Raw genomic sequence first — 17,025 nt, forward strand, 5'->3', positions numbered from 1 at the left:
GTGATCCCACAGGAGACTGAACCAAAACTACCTGCTACTGTTGGGTCGTTTCCTGAGGAGACGTGAGTCAGCAGGGGCTTACCACAGGGACAGGGGCACTGGCATCAGCAACCCGGGAAGGTCTCCCGTGGCATAAGCCCTCTTGGAAGTGGCCATTAACCCTACCAAAGACCCAAGGATTGGGTCGCCTCTGACCAAACAACTAACAAGGAGGGTGCACAACCCCACCCATCAGCAGATAACTGGATTAAAGCTTTACTGAGCAAGGTTCTGCCCACCAGAGCAAGACCTAGTTTTTCCCACCACCAATCCCTCCCATCAGGAAGCTTACACAAGTCTCTTAGCCTCATCCATCAGAGGGCAGACAGAAGAAGCAAAAAGAATTACAGTTCCACAGTGGCTAAAACAAAAACCACATTATAGAAAGTCAATCAGGATGAAAAAGTAGAAAGTTATGTCCCAGATGAAGGGACAAGATCAAACCCCAGAAAAACAACTAAATGAAGTGGAGATAGGAAACCTTCCAGAAAAAGAATTCAGAATAATGATACAGAAGATGATTCAGGATCTCAGGAAAAGAATGGAGGCAAAGATTGAAAAGATGCAAGAAATGTTTACCAAAGACCTAAAAAACTAAAGAAGAAACAAGCAGAGATGAATAATATAAGAGAAGGAATCAATAGCAGAATAACTGAGACAGAAGAACAGATAAATGACCTAGAGGACAGAATGGTGGAAATCACTGCCACAGAACAGAATATAGAAAAAGAATGAAAAGAAATGAAGCCAGCCTAAGAGACCTCTGACACAACATTAAGCACACCAACATTCACAATATAGGGGTTCCAGAATGAGAAGAGAGGGAGAAAGGACCTGAAAATAATATTTGAAGGGATAATAGCTGAAAACTCCTCTAATATGAAAAATGAAATAGTCAACGAAATCTGGGAAGCACACAGAGTCCCAGGTGGGATAAACCCAAGGAGGAACACACTGAGACACACAATAAACAAACTGACAAAAATTAAAGACAAAAATAAAATATTAAAAGCAATAAGGCAAAAAATGACAAATTACATATGAGTGAACTCCCATCAGAAGACATTAAGAAGAGGTGGCAAGAATACACAGAACTGTACAAAAAAAGATCTTTATGACCCAGATAATCACAATGGTGTGATCATTCACCTAGAGCCAGACATCCTGGAATGCAAAGTCAAGGGGGTGATAGGAAGCATATGAATAAAGCTAGTGGAGGAGATGGAACTCCAGTCGAGCTATTTCAAACACTAAAAGATGATACTATGAAAGTGCTGCACTCAATATGCCAGCAAATTTGGAAAGCTCAGCAGTGGCCACAGGGCTGGAAAAGGTCAGTTTTCATTCCAATCCCAAAGAAAGGCAATGCCAAAGAATTCTCAGACTATCGCACAACTGCACTCATCTCACATGCTAGTAAAATAATGCTCAAAATTCTCCAAGCCAGGCTTCAACAATACGTAAACTGTGAACTTCCAGATGTTCAAGCTGGTTTTACAAAAGGTAGAGGAACCAGAGATCAAATTGCCAACATTCGCTGGATCATTGACAAAGCATGAGAGTTTCAGAAATACATCTATTTCTGCTTTATTGACTATGCCAAAGCTTTTTATGGTGTGGATCACAATAAACTGTGGAAAATTCTGAAAGAGATGGAAATACCAGACCATCTGACCTACCTCTTGAGAAATCTGTATGCAGGTCAGGAAGCAACAGTTAGAACTGGAGATGGAACAACAAACTGGTTCCAAATAGAAAAAGAAGTACGTCAAGGCTGTATATTGTCACCCTACTTATTTAATTTACATGCAAAGTTCTCATTTACATGAGAAACGCTGGGCTGGATGCAGCACAGGCTGGAATTAAGATTGCCGGGAGAAATATCAATTACCTCAGAAATGCAGATGACCCCCACCCTTATGGCAGAAAGTGAAGAACTAAAGAGCCTCTTGATGAAAGTGAAAGAGGAGAGTGAAAAGGTTGGCTTAAAGCTCAACATTCAGAAAACGAAGATCATGGCATCCGGTCCCATTACTTCATGGCAAATAGATGGGGAAACAGTGGAAACAGTGTCAGACTTTACCTTTTTGGGCTCCAAAATCACTGCAGATGGTGACCACAGCCATGAAATTAAAAGATGCCGGCTCCGTGGAAGAAAAGCTATGACCAATCTAGACAGCATATTAAAAAGCAGAGACATTACTTTGCCTACAAAAGTTCTGTCTAGTCAAAGTCTATGTTTTTGTGTTTTTTTTCCCAGTAGTCATATATGGATGTGAGAGTTGGACTATAAAGAAAGCTGAAAAATACCATTGGTAGCTTGATAGGGATTTGATTGAATCTATAAATTGCTTTGGGTAGTATATTCATTTTCACTATATTGATTCTTCTGATTCATGAACATGGTATATCTCTCCATCTATTACTGTCCTCTTTGATTTATTTCATCAGTGTTTTATAGTTTTCTATATATAGGTCTGGAGAAGGCAATGGCACCCCACTCCAGTACTGTTGCCCGGAAAATCCCATGGATGGAGGAGCCTGGTAGGCTGCAGTCCATGGGGTCGCTAAGAGTCAGACATGACTGAGCGACTTCACTTTCACTTTCCACTTTCATGCATTGGAGAAGGAAATGGCAACCCACTCCAGTGTTCTTGCCTGGAGAATCCCATGGACAGAGAAGCCTGGTAGGCTGCAGTTGATGGGGTCGCACAGTCAGACATGACTGAAGCAACTTAGTAGTAGTATATATAGGTCTTTAGTTTCTTTAGGTAGATATATTCCTCAGTATTTTATTCTTTTCGTTGCAATGGTGAATGGAATTGTTTCCTTAATTTCTCTTTCTATTTTCTCATTATTAGTGTATAGGAATGCAAGGGATTTCTGTGTGTTGATTTTATATCCTGAAACTTATGGAGACAGTGTGGAGATTCCTTAAAAAACTGGAAATAGAACTGCCTTATGACCCAGCAATCCCACTGCTGGGCATACACACCGAGGAAACCAGAATTGAAAGAGACACGTGTACTCCCAATGTTCATCACAGCACTGTTTATAATATCCAGGACATGGAAGCAACCTAGATCTCTATCAGCACATGAATGGATAAGAAAGCTGTGATACATATACACAATGGAGTATTACTCAGCCATTCAAAAGAATACACTTGAATCAATTCTAATGAGGTGGATGAAACTGGAGCCTATTATACACAGTGAAGTAAGCCAGAAAGAAAAACACCAATACAGTATACTAACGCATATATATGGAATTTAGAAAGATGGTAATGATAACCCTGTATGCGAGCCAGCAAAAGAGACACAGATGTATAGGACAGTCTTTTGGACTCTGTGGGAGAGGGAGAGGGTGGGATGATTTGGGAGAATTGCCAGTCCTGCCCCGGTTGGATCCAGGGATTCCCTCAGGATGACGGCGTTGGCGATTAAGAGATAGCAAAGGCTGAGATTTATTAGATGCTCAATAATAACTGGTTTACACAGGAAATCAATAAAGTTCGTGACACCAAACTTGCTCTGACCATGGAGGCCGCAGGCGCCCTCTCGAATAGCGGAAGGTGCCCCACCTTAGGCACCTTCTCGAGTGGGTCTTAGAAGCCCAGGCAAATAAGTGGTTGCAGAGGACCCCCGCGCTCCAAATTATTTTGGCATGAAGGAAGAACAGAAGAGAAAAGGAGGTCAAGGAAACAAGAAAGAATGACACGGGGAGACCAAGGCTTCAGTGAGCAAGGCCCGTAGCTTTATTTTCAACAGGGGCTTTTATACCATAAGTTGTACATAGAGGATAATAGGGGATGTGAAATCATGCAAAGTCAGCAGTCTTTGATCCTTATCGAAACCAGGGTTTCTTTCCTGCAAGTTTATCATATACAAATGATTTAGGTGATTTACATCATCTTCTGGCCAGAAGGCCTATTAACATTTTATGACTCTTGACAAAGGTTTGTCAATCCATAAGACTTATTTTCTCTAAAAGTAATTATTTTAAGGTTTGGCACCATCCTCCGAAGGTGTTAAATAAAGTTGCATTCCTATAGGGCAGAGGTGCAGTGGGTTTACAACAAAGGAAAGAATTTATTACCTTAAGGGTCTAAAGTTGCTAACACCAAGGCCACTACTTATCTTTTCTACATACCAACTATATTAATTAATACACATTCAAGGATACAATACATGGGATGTGGAAACTTGGCCGCAAGCATTGGCTCATCAATGAAATCTTCTACCAGTTTTATTCTGACAGTTTCTAACTCTCTGAGAGGCTCTAAGCTATTTGAATATCTTAAGCTTCCTCTGCCTCTCAAGGCTGAGAGACTGTAAACAATAGTATGCATAACTGTAGGAGTCCAGGTAAACTTGTCAGGCTAGTTAGAGAGCTATCTGAGGGGTTTGGATTTAAACACTCCTAATGCCCAGGACTTATTAACTGGAGCTGTAAGTTAACTCTTTTTAGAGAAAGTGAGATGGTGGTGGAGGACAGCCCCCGTAAAGTCAGAGGTGAGAGCACACAGCAATAAAGTAGGCAGACTCTGGTTTTTGGGGTAGATGCTCGAGAATATCCAGGGGGACTCCTGAGGCTTGATCCCGCCTTTGCGTGTGCCGAGCCTCCTTCCTCATGACCTTTGCCACGGGCGGAGCTCCTCATGCCGGCTCCCAGCAGAGAATGGCATTGAAACATGTATAATATCATATATGAAATGAATCGCCAGTCCAGGTTCTATGCATGATACTGGATGCTTGGGGCTGGTGCACTGAGATTACCCAGAGGGATGGTATGGGGAGGGAGGAGGGAGGGGGGTTCAGGATGGGGAACACCTGTATACTTGTGGCAGATTCATGTTGATGTATGGCAAAACCAATACAATATTGTAAAGTAATTAACCTCCAATTAAAATAAATAAATTTATATTAAAAAATAATAAAGAAAGCTGAGCACCAAAGAATTGATGCTTTTGAATTGTGGTGTTGGAGAAGACTCTTGAGAGTCCTTTGGACTGCAAGGAGATCCAACCAGTCCATCCTAAAGGAGATCAGTCCTGAGTGTTCATTGGAAGGTCTGATGTTGAAGCTGAAACTCCAGTATTTTGGCCACCTGATGCAAAAAACTGACTCATTTGAAAAGACCCTGATGCAGGAAAAGATTGAAGGTGGAGGAGAAGGGGACAACAGAGGATGAGATAGTTGGATGGCATCACCAACTCAGTAGACATGAGTTTGGGCAAGCTCTGGGAGTTGGTGATGTACAGGGAGGCCTGATGTTCTGCAGTCCATGGGGTCATGAACGGTCGGACACGATTGAGCGACTGAACTGAGCTGATCTGAACTCCCATTAGTCTATCAGCTGATTTCTCAACAGAAATTCTACAAGAAAATGGCCTGATATATTTAAAGTAATGAAAGGGAAGAAAGCAAAACCAAGAATACTCCACCGAGCAAGACTCTTGTTTAAGATTTGATGGAGAAATCAAAAGCTATCCAGACAAGCAAAAGTTCAGAGAATTCAGCACCACCAAACCAGCTTCACAATAAATGCTAAAGGAACTTCTGTAGGCAGGAAATTCAAGAGAAAGAAAAGACTTACACAAAATAAACCCAAAGCAAGAAAATGGTAATAGGATCACATATGTGGATAACTACATTAAATATAAATGGATTAAATGCACCAAAAAAGACAGAGACTGGCTGAGCAGATGAGAACATGTTGCATGGATGCATTTCCACTTATCATGTTACTCTGCTTGATCCCCCAAATTGTATGTGATTATTGTATATTATTAAGTTAATCATGTTCCCTTTATGACTTGCAATTTTAATTATCTTTTTTTTGGGGGGGGGGGTCTGGCTATTGATTTATTTGATAAACATCTTTTATTATTGTGATTATGTAACCATTACTCACATAATACCATTGTATCATGATTGGTCAACAGAAAAATAATAGAAATCTGTATCATCAAAACTGCTATTTAAAAAACCCGTAATCATTTTTTAAAATCCAGATGCATATCAGAATTATCTTGGAATGTTTTGAAAAATATAAATAACCAGGTATTGCTTTTTTTCCTCCAGAACTCCAGATGTTTCTAATAAGCAGCCATGTTTAAAAACAGTTGGACCATATGGTGATCTTTTAATTTTACCTAGCTTGTTTCACTATTTCTATTTCATATTCAGTACTCCCATTCCATTTATTTGTTTTCCAATTTCTCCATCTTTTTTTATTGATGTTCTTTCTCAAACCCTTATCAAGCATAGTAGAAAAATTTGTGTATACATATATATAAATAATATGTATAATATATGTATTTTAGAAAACTGAACAATTCTTGCCTAACTAAAAAATTTATGACATTTTGATTCCACTTGTTTGACTTAGTATGAATAGAATGCTAGATGTCTAATTAAAAAAAAAAAATAGACATGCAACAAGTAACAGAGGTTTACTGTATAGCACAGGGAACTATAGTTAATATCTTACAATAAGCTTTAATGGAAAATAATTTCAAAAATAATATATATGTATAACTGAATCACCTTGCTGTGCACCTGAAACATTGTAAGTCAACAATGTTTTAATAAATAAATAAATAAATATATATATATATATATATATATATATATATATATAAAGTTAAAAATAAACACTTCAAAAAAAGAAAGAGGTCCAACAGTCTAACACCACAGTACTAACAATGACAGCCTTCTTGTGTGGATGTCAGGTGTTGGGAAATTACCTTACATGATTTTTCCCAATCACTTGCTCTCAGATGCTCTTGGATGGTCTTTTGCAATTTTTTTTCAGCCCAGCAAGTTGATATCACTACTTCCTTGTTTCCAAGTTTAATAATGGAATCTCTCTTTCTCCCTCTCATTTAGACACAATTTCTTTATTTGGGAAAAAAAAAAATAACTTTCTAACTATCTATTTAACCATGGGCCACATCACAATAACCTTTGCACATGATGACTTTAATTGGGGGCACTTTTTTTGATGCAGTATAATTAAGGGTTTATTTGAAATATCTTATGTTATAAACTGAGATAAACTTGGAAAACTACAAAAAAAAAAAAAAGAAAAAAGAAGAAGAAGAAAGACAGGGACTGTTTGTCTCAATGCTGGGGACCACAACTTAATAACCAGTAGATGATCAGTAAATGCTTGATGAGTGAAAAGGCCCCCTCTTCTTACCTGTTAGAACCTGAGGCCAAGAGAAGTGGCTAGCACAGCTCTTCCAAAGCTCTGTTCCAGCAGAACCAGAATATCTAACATCTCCACCTACGTTCCAATTCCCTGCCCGATCAGATCAGATCAGATCAGGTCAGTCGCTCAGTCGTGTCCGACTCTTTGCGACCCCATGAATCACAGCACACCAGGCCTCCCTGTCCCTCACCAACACCCGGGGTTTACCCAGACTCCGTCCATCGAGTCAGTGATGCCATCCAGACATTTCATCCTCTGTCATCCCCTTCTCCTCTTGCCCCCAATTCCTCCCAGCATCAGAGTCTTTTCCAATGAGTCAACTCTTCACATGAGGTGGCCAAAGTACTGGAGGTTCAGCTTTAGCATCATTCCTTCCAAAGAAATCCCAGGGCTGATCTCCTTCAGAATGGACTGGTTGGATCTCCTTGCAGTCCAAGGGACTCTCAAGACTCTTCTCCAACACCACAGTTCAAAAGCATCAATTCTTTGGCGCTCAGCCTTCTTCACAGTCCAATTCTCACATCCATACATGACCACAGGAAAAACCATAGACTTGACTAGATGAAACATCGTTGGCAAAGTAATGTCTCTGCTTTTGAATATGCTATCTAGGTTGGTCATAACTTGCCTTCCAAGGAGTAAGCGTCTTTTAATTTCATGGCTGCCATCACAATCTGCAGTGATTTTGGAGCCCAGAAAAATAAAGTCTGACACTGTTTCCCCATCTATTTGCCATGAAGTGATGGGACCAGATGCCATGATCTTCGTTTTCTGAATGTTGAGCTTTAAGCCAACTTTTTCACTCTCCACTTTCACCTTCATCAAGAGGCTTTTGAGTTCGTCTTCACTTTCTGCCATAAGGGTGGTGTTATCTGCATATCTGAGGTTATTGATATTTCTCCCGGCAATCTTGATTCCAGCTTGTGTTTCTTCCAGTCCAGCGTTTCTCATGATGTACTCTGCATATAAGTTAAATAAGCAGGGTGACAATATACAGCCTTGACATACTCCTTTTCCTATTTGGAACCAGTCTGTTGTTCCATGTCCAGTTCTAACTGTTGCTTCCTAACCTGCATACAAATTTCTCAAGAGGAAGATCAGGTGGTCTGGTATTCCCATATCTTTCAGAATTTTCCACAGTTTATTGTGATCCACACAGTCAAAGGTTTTGGCATAGTCAATAAAGCAGAAATAGATGTTTTTCTGGAACTCTCTTGCTTTTTCCATGATCCAGCGGATGTTGGCAATTTGATCTCTGGTTCCTCTGCCTTTTCTAAAACCAGCTTGAACATCAGGAAGTTCACAGTTCACATATTGCTGAAGCCTGTCCAACAATAGTTTTTAAATGTCTACTTATGTTTAAAAATGGCTGAATTCCTCATTATTTCTTAATTTCCTTTAGTTTATAAGGCAAAACTGCTGCTGCTGCTAAGTCACTTCAGTCATGTCCGACTCTGTGTGACCCCATAGACGGCAGCCCATCAGGCTCCCCCATCCCTGCGATTCTCCAGGCAAGAACACTGGAGTAGGTTGCTATTTCCTTCTCCATGCATGAAAGTGAAAAGTGAAAGTGAAGTCGCTCAGTCGTGTCCGACTCTTAGCGACCTCATGGACTGCAGCCTTCCAGGCTCCTTTGTCCATGGGATTTTCCAGGCAAGAGTACTGGAGTGGGGTGCCATTGCCTTTTCCAAAGACAAAACTATTAGGCACCAAATATTTCACCCACATAAGCACCACGATTTGCCTTCAATGCTCAACTAAACCCCAGGGAAATGTATTACATGTCTGACAGTTTCATTTCCTTGATTGACAGACACAGAATTTGGAAGCTTAGATAGTCTGGTTCTAGGAATCAGAGCTTCCAAAGTATAAATACATGTGGTTTTCTCTTCATGTGATCACAAACCAGCAAGCAAGTCCACCATAAATAATCTATTGTAAATTTTACTTTGACAATAAACTATAGGAAAGAGTTCAACTGAATATATCACTGAAGGAGTAAATAACTGATGGCCCTGAAGCATTTTGTGCAAAGCAGGCCTATAATCTTTGTAGTATAATACTTATTTGGGCTTCTATTTTCCTGAAAGAATGAGATTCTGCTAAGAGATAGAGGAAGGGGAGGAAGAAGATTTAAACTTGATCCCAAATCCTTGAATAATAAATAAATCAGCATTTGGAGAAGCCTACAGGTCTTAAACATGAAAAACCTGGTTAACTGTGGTCATGAGCACCCAGAGGCTGAAATAACAGAGGCTCCCAACTTGATGCCCATAGTTTTTACATTAACTGACAAAGTGGAGCAACTTCACAGCCATAATAGTATGGACTTCTCCAAATACTTCCTCACTACAGCTTCATAATAAAATGAGATCTGTATGGGCCTTTGTAGTTAACCATTCTGTGCTTGGCTCACTACCTGGACCAAATAATATGTTTTGAATACATCTACACAAGATGCTTCCCTGAATAGTTTGCATTAATCCTCACAAGAGTCTTGTGAAACAGGAAGGGCATGTGAAATTACTCCCATTTCACAAGAAAGGAAGTTCCCAGATAGCATTTCCTCATCATCAGTAAGGTTCACTAGTCACTGACCATGAGCTAAGTGTTGTGAGTATATCAACAAGCTTATTTCTAACACAGTCAAAAAGTGTATTAATAGAATCCCCATTTAGAGATAAGAAAACAGACACAAAGAAATTAAGTAACCAGCACATAAGAATTATATTAATATAACTATAACCTACTATTACCATTTGTAACTAGCACCAGGACTGAACCCAGGCAGCTGACTTCAGGCAGAGTCACACTTTTAAATCAAGACAGACCACATCCTGCCTTGAGATTTGCCTGTCCAATAGGATCCATCTGCTTTGGCCTTGGTCACATGGTGAGTTGATGGCCAGGCCAAGGCTACTCCTATCCTCCCTCCAGTCCACATACCTGCCTCAACAAGTCCTGTCAATCATCGCCTACAAAAATAAAGCTGCCCTGGACCTCAGCACAAGTCTAACCAACTGAACAAAGGAGCATGTACACTGATGAAATAACGCTTCATAGAAACCCAGGTCAGGAGGCTACCTTTAGAAGCAAAACAAGTCAAAGGCCTCAAGGTGGAAGAAAAAACCACTGAGAAACCTCCAGGGACACTCATATTGAGAAACTTACTACTGAAGATCCATGTGCTATGTACTACAAAGGGTCTTATATGTCACCAAGTGTCCACTGTAAAACTATAAAGTTAGTTTCTTTGAAAAAGATGCTTACATTTTACCAATTTGATATTTTAATGAATTTTTATTACTATTTTTATGTAAACCTCAATGCATGGGCATATGTCAGAGCTCTGTGATTCCAGAAATGGATGGGAAAAGAAAGAAACACACAGCCTGTCTCTTGCAGATTCATTGTAAGAAGGTCCTATCTAGACAACAGCCTAACTTAACACTGTATGACACAGCCAGCTTTTAGAAACTAGTCAACAACATTAAAACATGTTTGCATCTAACATAGGATATTTTATATGCCACATAACAAATGGGTTTCTAAGTCATTCTGCAAAGTGAACATTTATCTTTACACACACACTAAAATTGGAATAAAAACTTATATGCCCCCATATTCAGATCAGTAAAGTTTTTTGTAGAAAATAGATCAATATGCACAGTGATTATCTTCTAAGTATCTCATCCATTGTCAAATATCAAATGTAATCAGGAACTAAATGCATTAATAAGACATACTTACTGAGAAACTTGGTGTCTGACTTACCTATTGGATTTCTATCGAAGAACAGCTTTGGTGCTCTGAAAATGGACTCCAACATTTTGTTGTGCAAAGTTTGTGAAGAATTAACAAGGACGTAGAATATCAACAAAGATCTTATGATGCCATAAAGGATGATACCTATGGTTAGAACTGAAATAAAGTAGCATCACTCAGCAAAAGATCTCTGTCTTTCCTTCAATTATGTGAAAGCATGGCAGACAGCTTACAAAAATGTTATGCGCTTTATTCTATAAATATAATTTATATATAAATTCACCTATAGACTATAGAATAAATATATAATGGATTCTATTTGAGTTTAATACATTCACTAGGTATATTTACAAAGAAGAATATAAAAATAAGTATGGTTCTCTTATTAAATAGAAACAACATGAGAAAAAAATCAGGTGTAAAATACAAACTCAGATTTTCCTAATCCAATTACAAGTACTAATAAAACCTCAGAAGAAAGAAAATGATAAAAACTAGTATCTTCCTTTTGCCATATTTCAAATCTCATTATTTACAACATGTCCCATAATCTAAAACTGAGAAATGTTTTGATACCACCATGAATTAAAAGGGAATAAGAGAGATGACTTACCATTTCCTTATAAATGGTAAATGTATATGGAAATTTACTTCCATGTAAAGTAACTATTTCCATGCCCAAGCAGCTTTAAAGAGTATAAAAAGACTATATTAAGTTGCAAGCAGACAATCTCTTCAATAATTGAATTACAAGAAAACATGTGGGAGGAGGAGCCAAAATGGCAGAGGAGTAGGACGGGGAGAACACTTTCTCCCCCACAAATTCATCAAAAGAGCATTTAAACATCAAGTAAATTCCACAAAACAACTTCTGAATGCCGGCAGAGGACATCAGGCACCCAGAAAAGCAACCTAACTCTTCGAAAGGAGGTAGGAAATAATATAAAAGACAAAAACAGAGATAAAAGAGGGAGGGACAGAGTTCCATCCTGGGAAGGGAGTCTTAAAAAGAGAGAAGTTTCCAAACACCAGGAAACCTTCTCACTGCCGAAACTGTGCCAAGCTTTGGAAGCACAGAGGGCAACATAATAGGGAGAAAAGATAAATAAACAATTAAAACTCACAGATTGCGAGCCCTACGGTAACTCCCCCAGTGGAGAAGCAGCGCAGACGCCTGCACACGCCAGTAGCAAGTGGGGACTGAGCAGGGAGGCGCAGCGTGGGCTGCATCGCTTAGAGTAAGAATCTGGCCTGAATACCCTGAGCACTATCTGAGCGAAATAATTTGGGCTAGCAAACCAGACTGTGGGATATCTACCATGCGAAAAGCCAGCCCTAACCTAAGACACCGCCAGGCCCACGCACGGAACAAAGGACTGAACAGAGATAGCCGGCTGCAGACCTTCCCCCTCTGGTGACAGGCAGCCAGAGCCAGAAGGGGGCAATTGTAGCCCCAGAGAGACATTATCTGTAAAACTGTAAGCAGGCTTCTTTGCTAACTAAAACTTCTTGGGGGTCTGGACGGTCAACATCTGCCTGAGAAGGTGCGCCGGTTTTACACCCAGATAACCGAGTGGCGGGGAGGCGATAAGTCGCAGCATTGGCGCTCGCCAAACACCTCATCACCTGAGCTGCTCGGACCTGGGAAGAGCACAAAACGCAGGCCCAACTGAGTCTGTGCCTCTGAGGACTACCCGAGTGCCTGAACCTGAGCGGCTTGGACCTGGGAGGTGCATGCAGCCCAGGGCCAGCCTTGGATTGTTCCCAGCGGAACAACCTAGAGCCCGAGCAGTGTGGATAGGGAGGCTACACACGCCGTGAGTGGGGGCAGACCCAGTGTGGTTGAGGCACTGCGAGTGCACGCCAGTGTTGTTTGTTTGCAGCATCCCTCCCTCCCTCCCCACAGCGCGACTGAATAAGTGAGCTTTAAAAAAAAAAAAAAAAGTGTCCTCCACCTTCCCTTTTGTGTCAGGGCGGAAACCAGACACTGAAGAGACCAGCAATCAGAAGAAGCTATAACAGAGGGAAACGCCTTGGAAGCTACAGGCAATAGATTAAAACCCCATGGTTACTACGGACCACATAGGAAGGGGCCTATAGATCTTGAGAAATATAAGTCAGACCAAGGAACTAGCCAAAAATGAACTGAACCCACAATACTCACAACAAAACCAGAGAAAGTCCTAGATATATTTTTACTATTTTTACGATCATTCTTTCTTTCTTTTCTTTTTTTTAATTTTTTTTAATTTTAAGTCCTCTATTGTTCCTTCAATTTTACTTTTATAACCTATTACTTTGCAAAAAAAAAAAAAAAAAAAACACCCTATTTTTTTCTTCTTCAGCAAACTTCATATATATATATTTTATAATTTTTTGACCTTGTTTTGTTTTTTTTGTTTGTTTTCTTCTTTTCTTTAACATTGTATTTTTGAAATTTCAAACTCTACTCCAGATTTTTAATTTTAGCTTTTTGGTATATGTTATCAATTTTGTACCTATAGTTTTTTTTTTATAATTTCTGTGACTTTTTTTTTCTTTCCTCTGTTTCTTTCTCTTCTTCTTTTATATAACATTGTATACCTGAAATTCCAAACTCTACTCTAGATTTTTAATTTATGCTTTATGGTATTTGATATCAATTTTGTACCTGTATTTTCTTTATAATTTTTGCGACATTGTTTTTGTTTGTTTGTTTGTTTTCTCTCTTCATTTTTCTTCTTCCTTTTTTTTAACATTGTATTTTTGAAATTCCAAACTCTACTCTAGATTTTTAATTTTTGCTTTTTGGTATTAGTTATCAATTTTGTACCTGTATTTTCTTTATAATTTTCACGACCCTGTTTGTTTTTCTTTGTTCGTTTTTTCTCTCTTTCTTTTCCTTTCTTTTCTTTAATATTGTATTTTTGAAATTCCAAAATCTACTTTAGGTTTTTAATTTTTGCTTTTATGTATTTGTTACCAATTTTGTACCTTTAAGAACCCAATCTTCAGGACCGATTTTTCACTAGGGAGCGAGATTACTGGCTTGACTGCTCTCTCTCCCTTTGGACTCTCCTTTTTCTCCACCAGGTCGCCTGTGTCTCCTCCCTAACCCCTCTCCACTCTACCCAACTCTGTGAATTTCTGTGTGTTCCAGACGGTGGAGAACACTTAGGGAACTGATTACTGGCTGGATCTGCCTCCCCCCTTTTCATTCCCCCCTTTTATCCTTCAGGCCACCTCTGTCTCCTTCCTCCTTCTTCTCTTCTATGTATAACTCCTGTGAACATCTCTGAGTGGTCCAGTTGTGGAGTGCACATAAGTAAGTGACTACTGGCTAGCCCACTCTCTCCACTATTGAGTCCACCTCATCTCATTTGGGTCACCTCTAACTCCCTCCTCCCTCTTCTCTTCTCCATGTAACGCTGTGAAGCTCTCTGAGTGACCCTCACAGTAGAGAAACTTTTCATCTTTAATGTAGATGTTTTATCAATGGTGCTGTATAGAAGGAGAAGTTTTGAAGCTACTGTAAAAATAAGACCGATAACTGGAAGCAGGAAGCTTAAGTCCAAACCCTGACTCCAGGGAACTCCTGACTCCAAGGGACATTATTTGACAGGAGCTCATCAAATGCCTCCATACTGACACTGAAACCAAGCACCATACAAGGGCCAACAAGTTCCAGGGCAAGACACACCATGCAAATTCTCCAGCAACAAAGGAACACAGCCCTGAGCTTCAAGATACAGGCTGCCCAAAGTCACCCCAAAACCATAGACATCTCATAACTCATTACTGGACATTTCATTACACTCCAGAGAGAAGAAATACAGCTCCACCCACCAGAACACGACACAAGCTTCCCTAACCAGGAAACCTTGACAAGCCACCTGTACAAACCCACACACAGTGAGGAAAAGCCACAATAAAGAGAACTCCACAAACTGCCAGAATACAGAAAGGACACCCCAAACTCAGCAATTTAAACAAGATGAAAAGACAGAGGAATACCCAGCAGATAAAGGAACAGGATAAATGCCCACCAAACCAAACAAAAGAGGAAGAGATAGGGAATCTACCTGATAAAGAATTCCAAATAATGATAGTGAAATTGATCCAAAATCTTGAAATTAAAATGGAATCACAGATAAATAGCCTGGAGACAAGGATTGAGAAGATGCAAGAAAGGTTTAACAAGGACCTAGAAGAAATAAAAAAGAGTCAATATACAATGAATAATGCAATAAATGAAATTAAAAACACTCTGGAGGCAACAAATAGTAGAATAACAGAGGCAGAAGATAGGATTAGTGAATTAGAAGATACAATGGTAGAAATAAATGAATCAGAGAGGATAAAAGAAAAACGAATTAAAAGAAATGAGGACAATCTCAGAGACCTCCAATACAATATTAAATGCTACAACATTCGAATCATAGGGGTCCCAGAAGAAGAAGACAAAAAGAAAGACCATGAGAAAATACTTGAGGAGATAATAGTGGAAAACTTCCCTAAAATGGGGAAGGAAATAATCACCCAAGTCCAAGAAACCCAGAGAGTCCCAAACAGGATAAACCCAAGGAGAAACACCCCAAGACACATATTAATCAAATTAACAAAGATCAAACACAAAGAACAAATATTAAAAGCAGCAAGGGAAAAACAACAAATAACACACAAGGGAATTCCCATAAGGATAACAGTTGATCTTTCAATAGGAACTCTTCAAGCCAGGAGGGAATGGCAAGACATACTTAAAATGATGAAAGAAAATAACCTACAGCCCAGATTATTGTACCCAGCAAGGATCTCATTCAAGTATGAAGGAGAAATCAAAAGCTTTTCAGACAAGCAAAAGCTGAGAGAATTCTGCACCACCAAACTAGCTCTCCAACAAATACTAAAGGATATTCTCTAGACAGGAAACACAAAAAAGGTGTATAAATTCGAACCCAAAACAATAAAGTAAATGGCAATGGGATCATACTTATCAGTAATTACCTTAAACGTAAATGGGTTGAATGCCCCAACCAAAAGACAAAGACTGGATGAATGGATACAAAAACAAGACCCCTACATATATTGTCTACAAGAGACCCACCTCAAAACAGGGGACACATACAGACTGAAAGTGAAGGGCTGGAAAAAGATGTTCCATGCAAATAGGGACCAAAAAAAAGCAGGAGTAGCAATACTCATATCAGATAAAATAGACTTTAAAACAAAGGCTGTGAAAAGAGACAAAGAAGGTCACTACATAATGATCAAAGGATCAATCCAAGAAGAAGATATAACAATTATAAATATATATGCACCCAACACAGGAGCACCGCAGTATGTAAGACAAATGCTAACAAGTATGAAAGGAGAAATTAACAATAACACAATAATAGTGGGAGATTTTAATACCCCACTCACACCTATGGATATATCAACTAAACAGAAAATTAACCAGGAAACACAAACTTTAAATGATACAATAGACTAGTTAGGCCTAATTGATATCTATAGGACATTTCATCCCAAAACAATGAATTTCACCTTTTTCTCAAGTGCACATGGAACCTTCTCCAGGATAGATCACATCCTGGGACATAAAGCTAGCCTTGGTAAATTCAAAAAAATAGAAATCGTTCCAAGCATCTTTTCTGACCACAATGCAGTAAGATTAGACCTCAATTACAGGAGAAAAAGTATTAAAAATTCCAACACATGGAGGCTGAACAACATGCTGCTAAATAACCAACAAATCACAGAAGAAATCAAGAAAGAAATCGAAATTTGCATAGAAACGAATGAAAATGAAAACACAACAACCCAAAACCTGTGGGACACAGTAAAAGCAGTCCTAAGGGGAAAGTTCATAGCAATACAGGCACACCTCAAGAAATAAGAAAAAAGTCAAATAAATAACCTAACTCTACACCTAAAGCAACTAGAAAAGGAAGAAATGAAGAACCCCAGGGTTAGTAGAAGGAAAGAAATCTTAAAAATTAGAGCAGAAATAAATGCAAAAGAAAC

At 39.2% G+C, this 17,025-nt stretch overlaps 1 protein-coding gene across 1 annotated transcript in view; it reads right to left on the bottom strand.

Annotated features, from left to right (window-relative positions):
- The window catches only part of LOC113902127 (multidrug resistance-associated protein 4-like), a 197,462-nt gene that overhangs the window by 76,709 nt on the left and 103,728 nt on the right, over nucleotides 1-17,025 (bottom strand). Inside the window, exon 19 of the mRNA XM_027557082.1 lies at nucleotides 11,032-11,178. Within this exon, the coding sequence (XP_027412883.1) occupies nucleotides 11,032-11,178 (147 nt within the window). The remainder of the gene's footprint in view (nucleotides 1-11,031; nucleotides 11,179-17,025) is intronic.

Source organism: Bos indicus x Bos taurus, chromosome 12 (genome assembly GCF_003369695.1).
Source record: "Bos indicus x Bos taurus breed Angus x Brahman F1 hybrid chromosome 12, Bos_hybrid_MaternalHap_v2.0, whole genome shotgun sequence".
Lineage (NCBI taxonomy): Eukaryota > Metazoa > Chordata > Mammalia > Artiodactyla > Bovidae > Bos > Bos indicus x Bos taurus.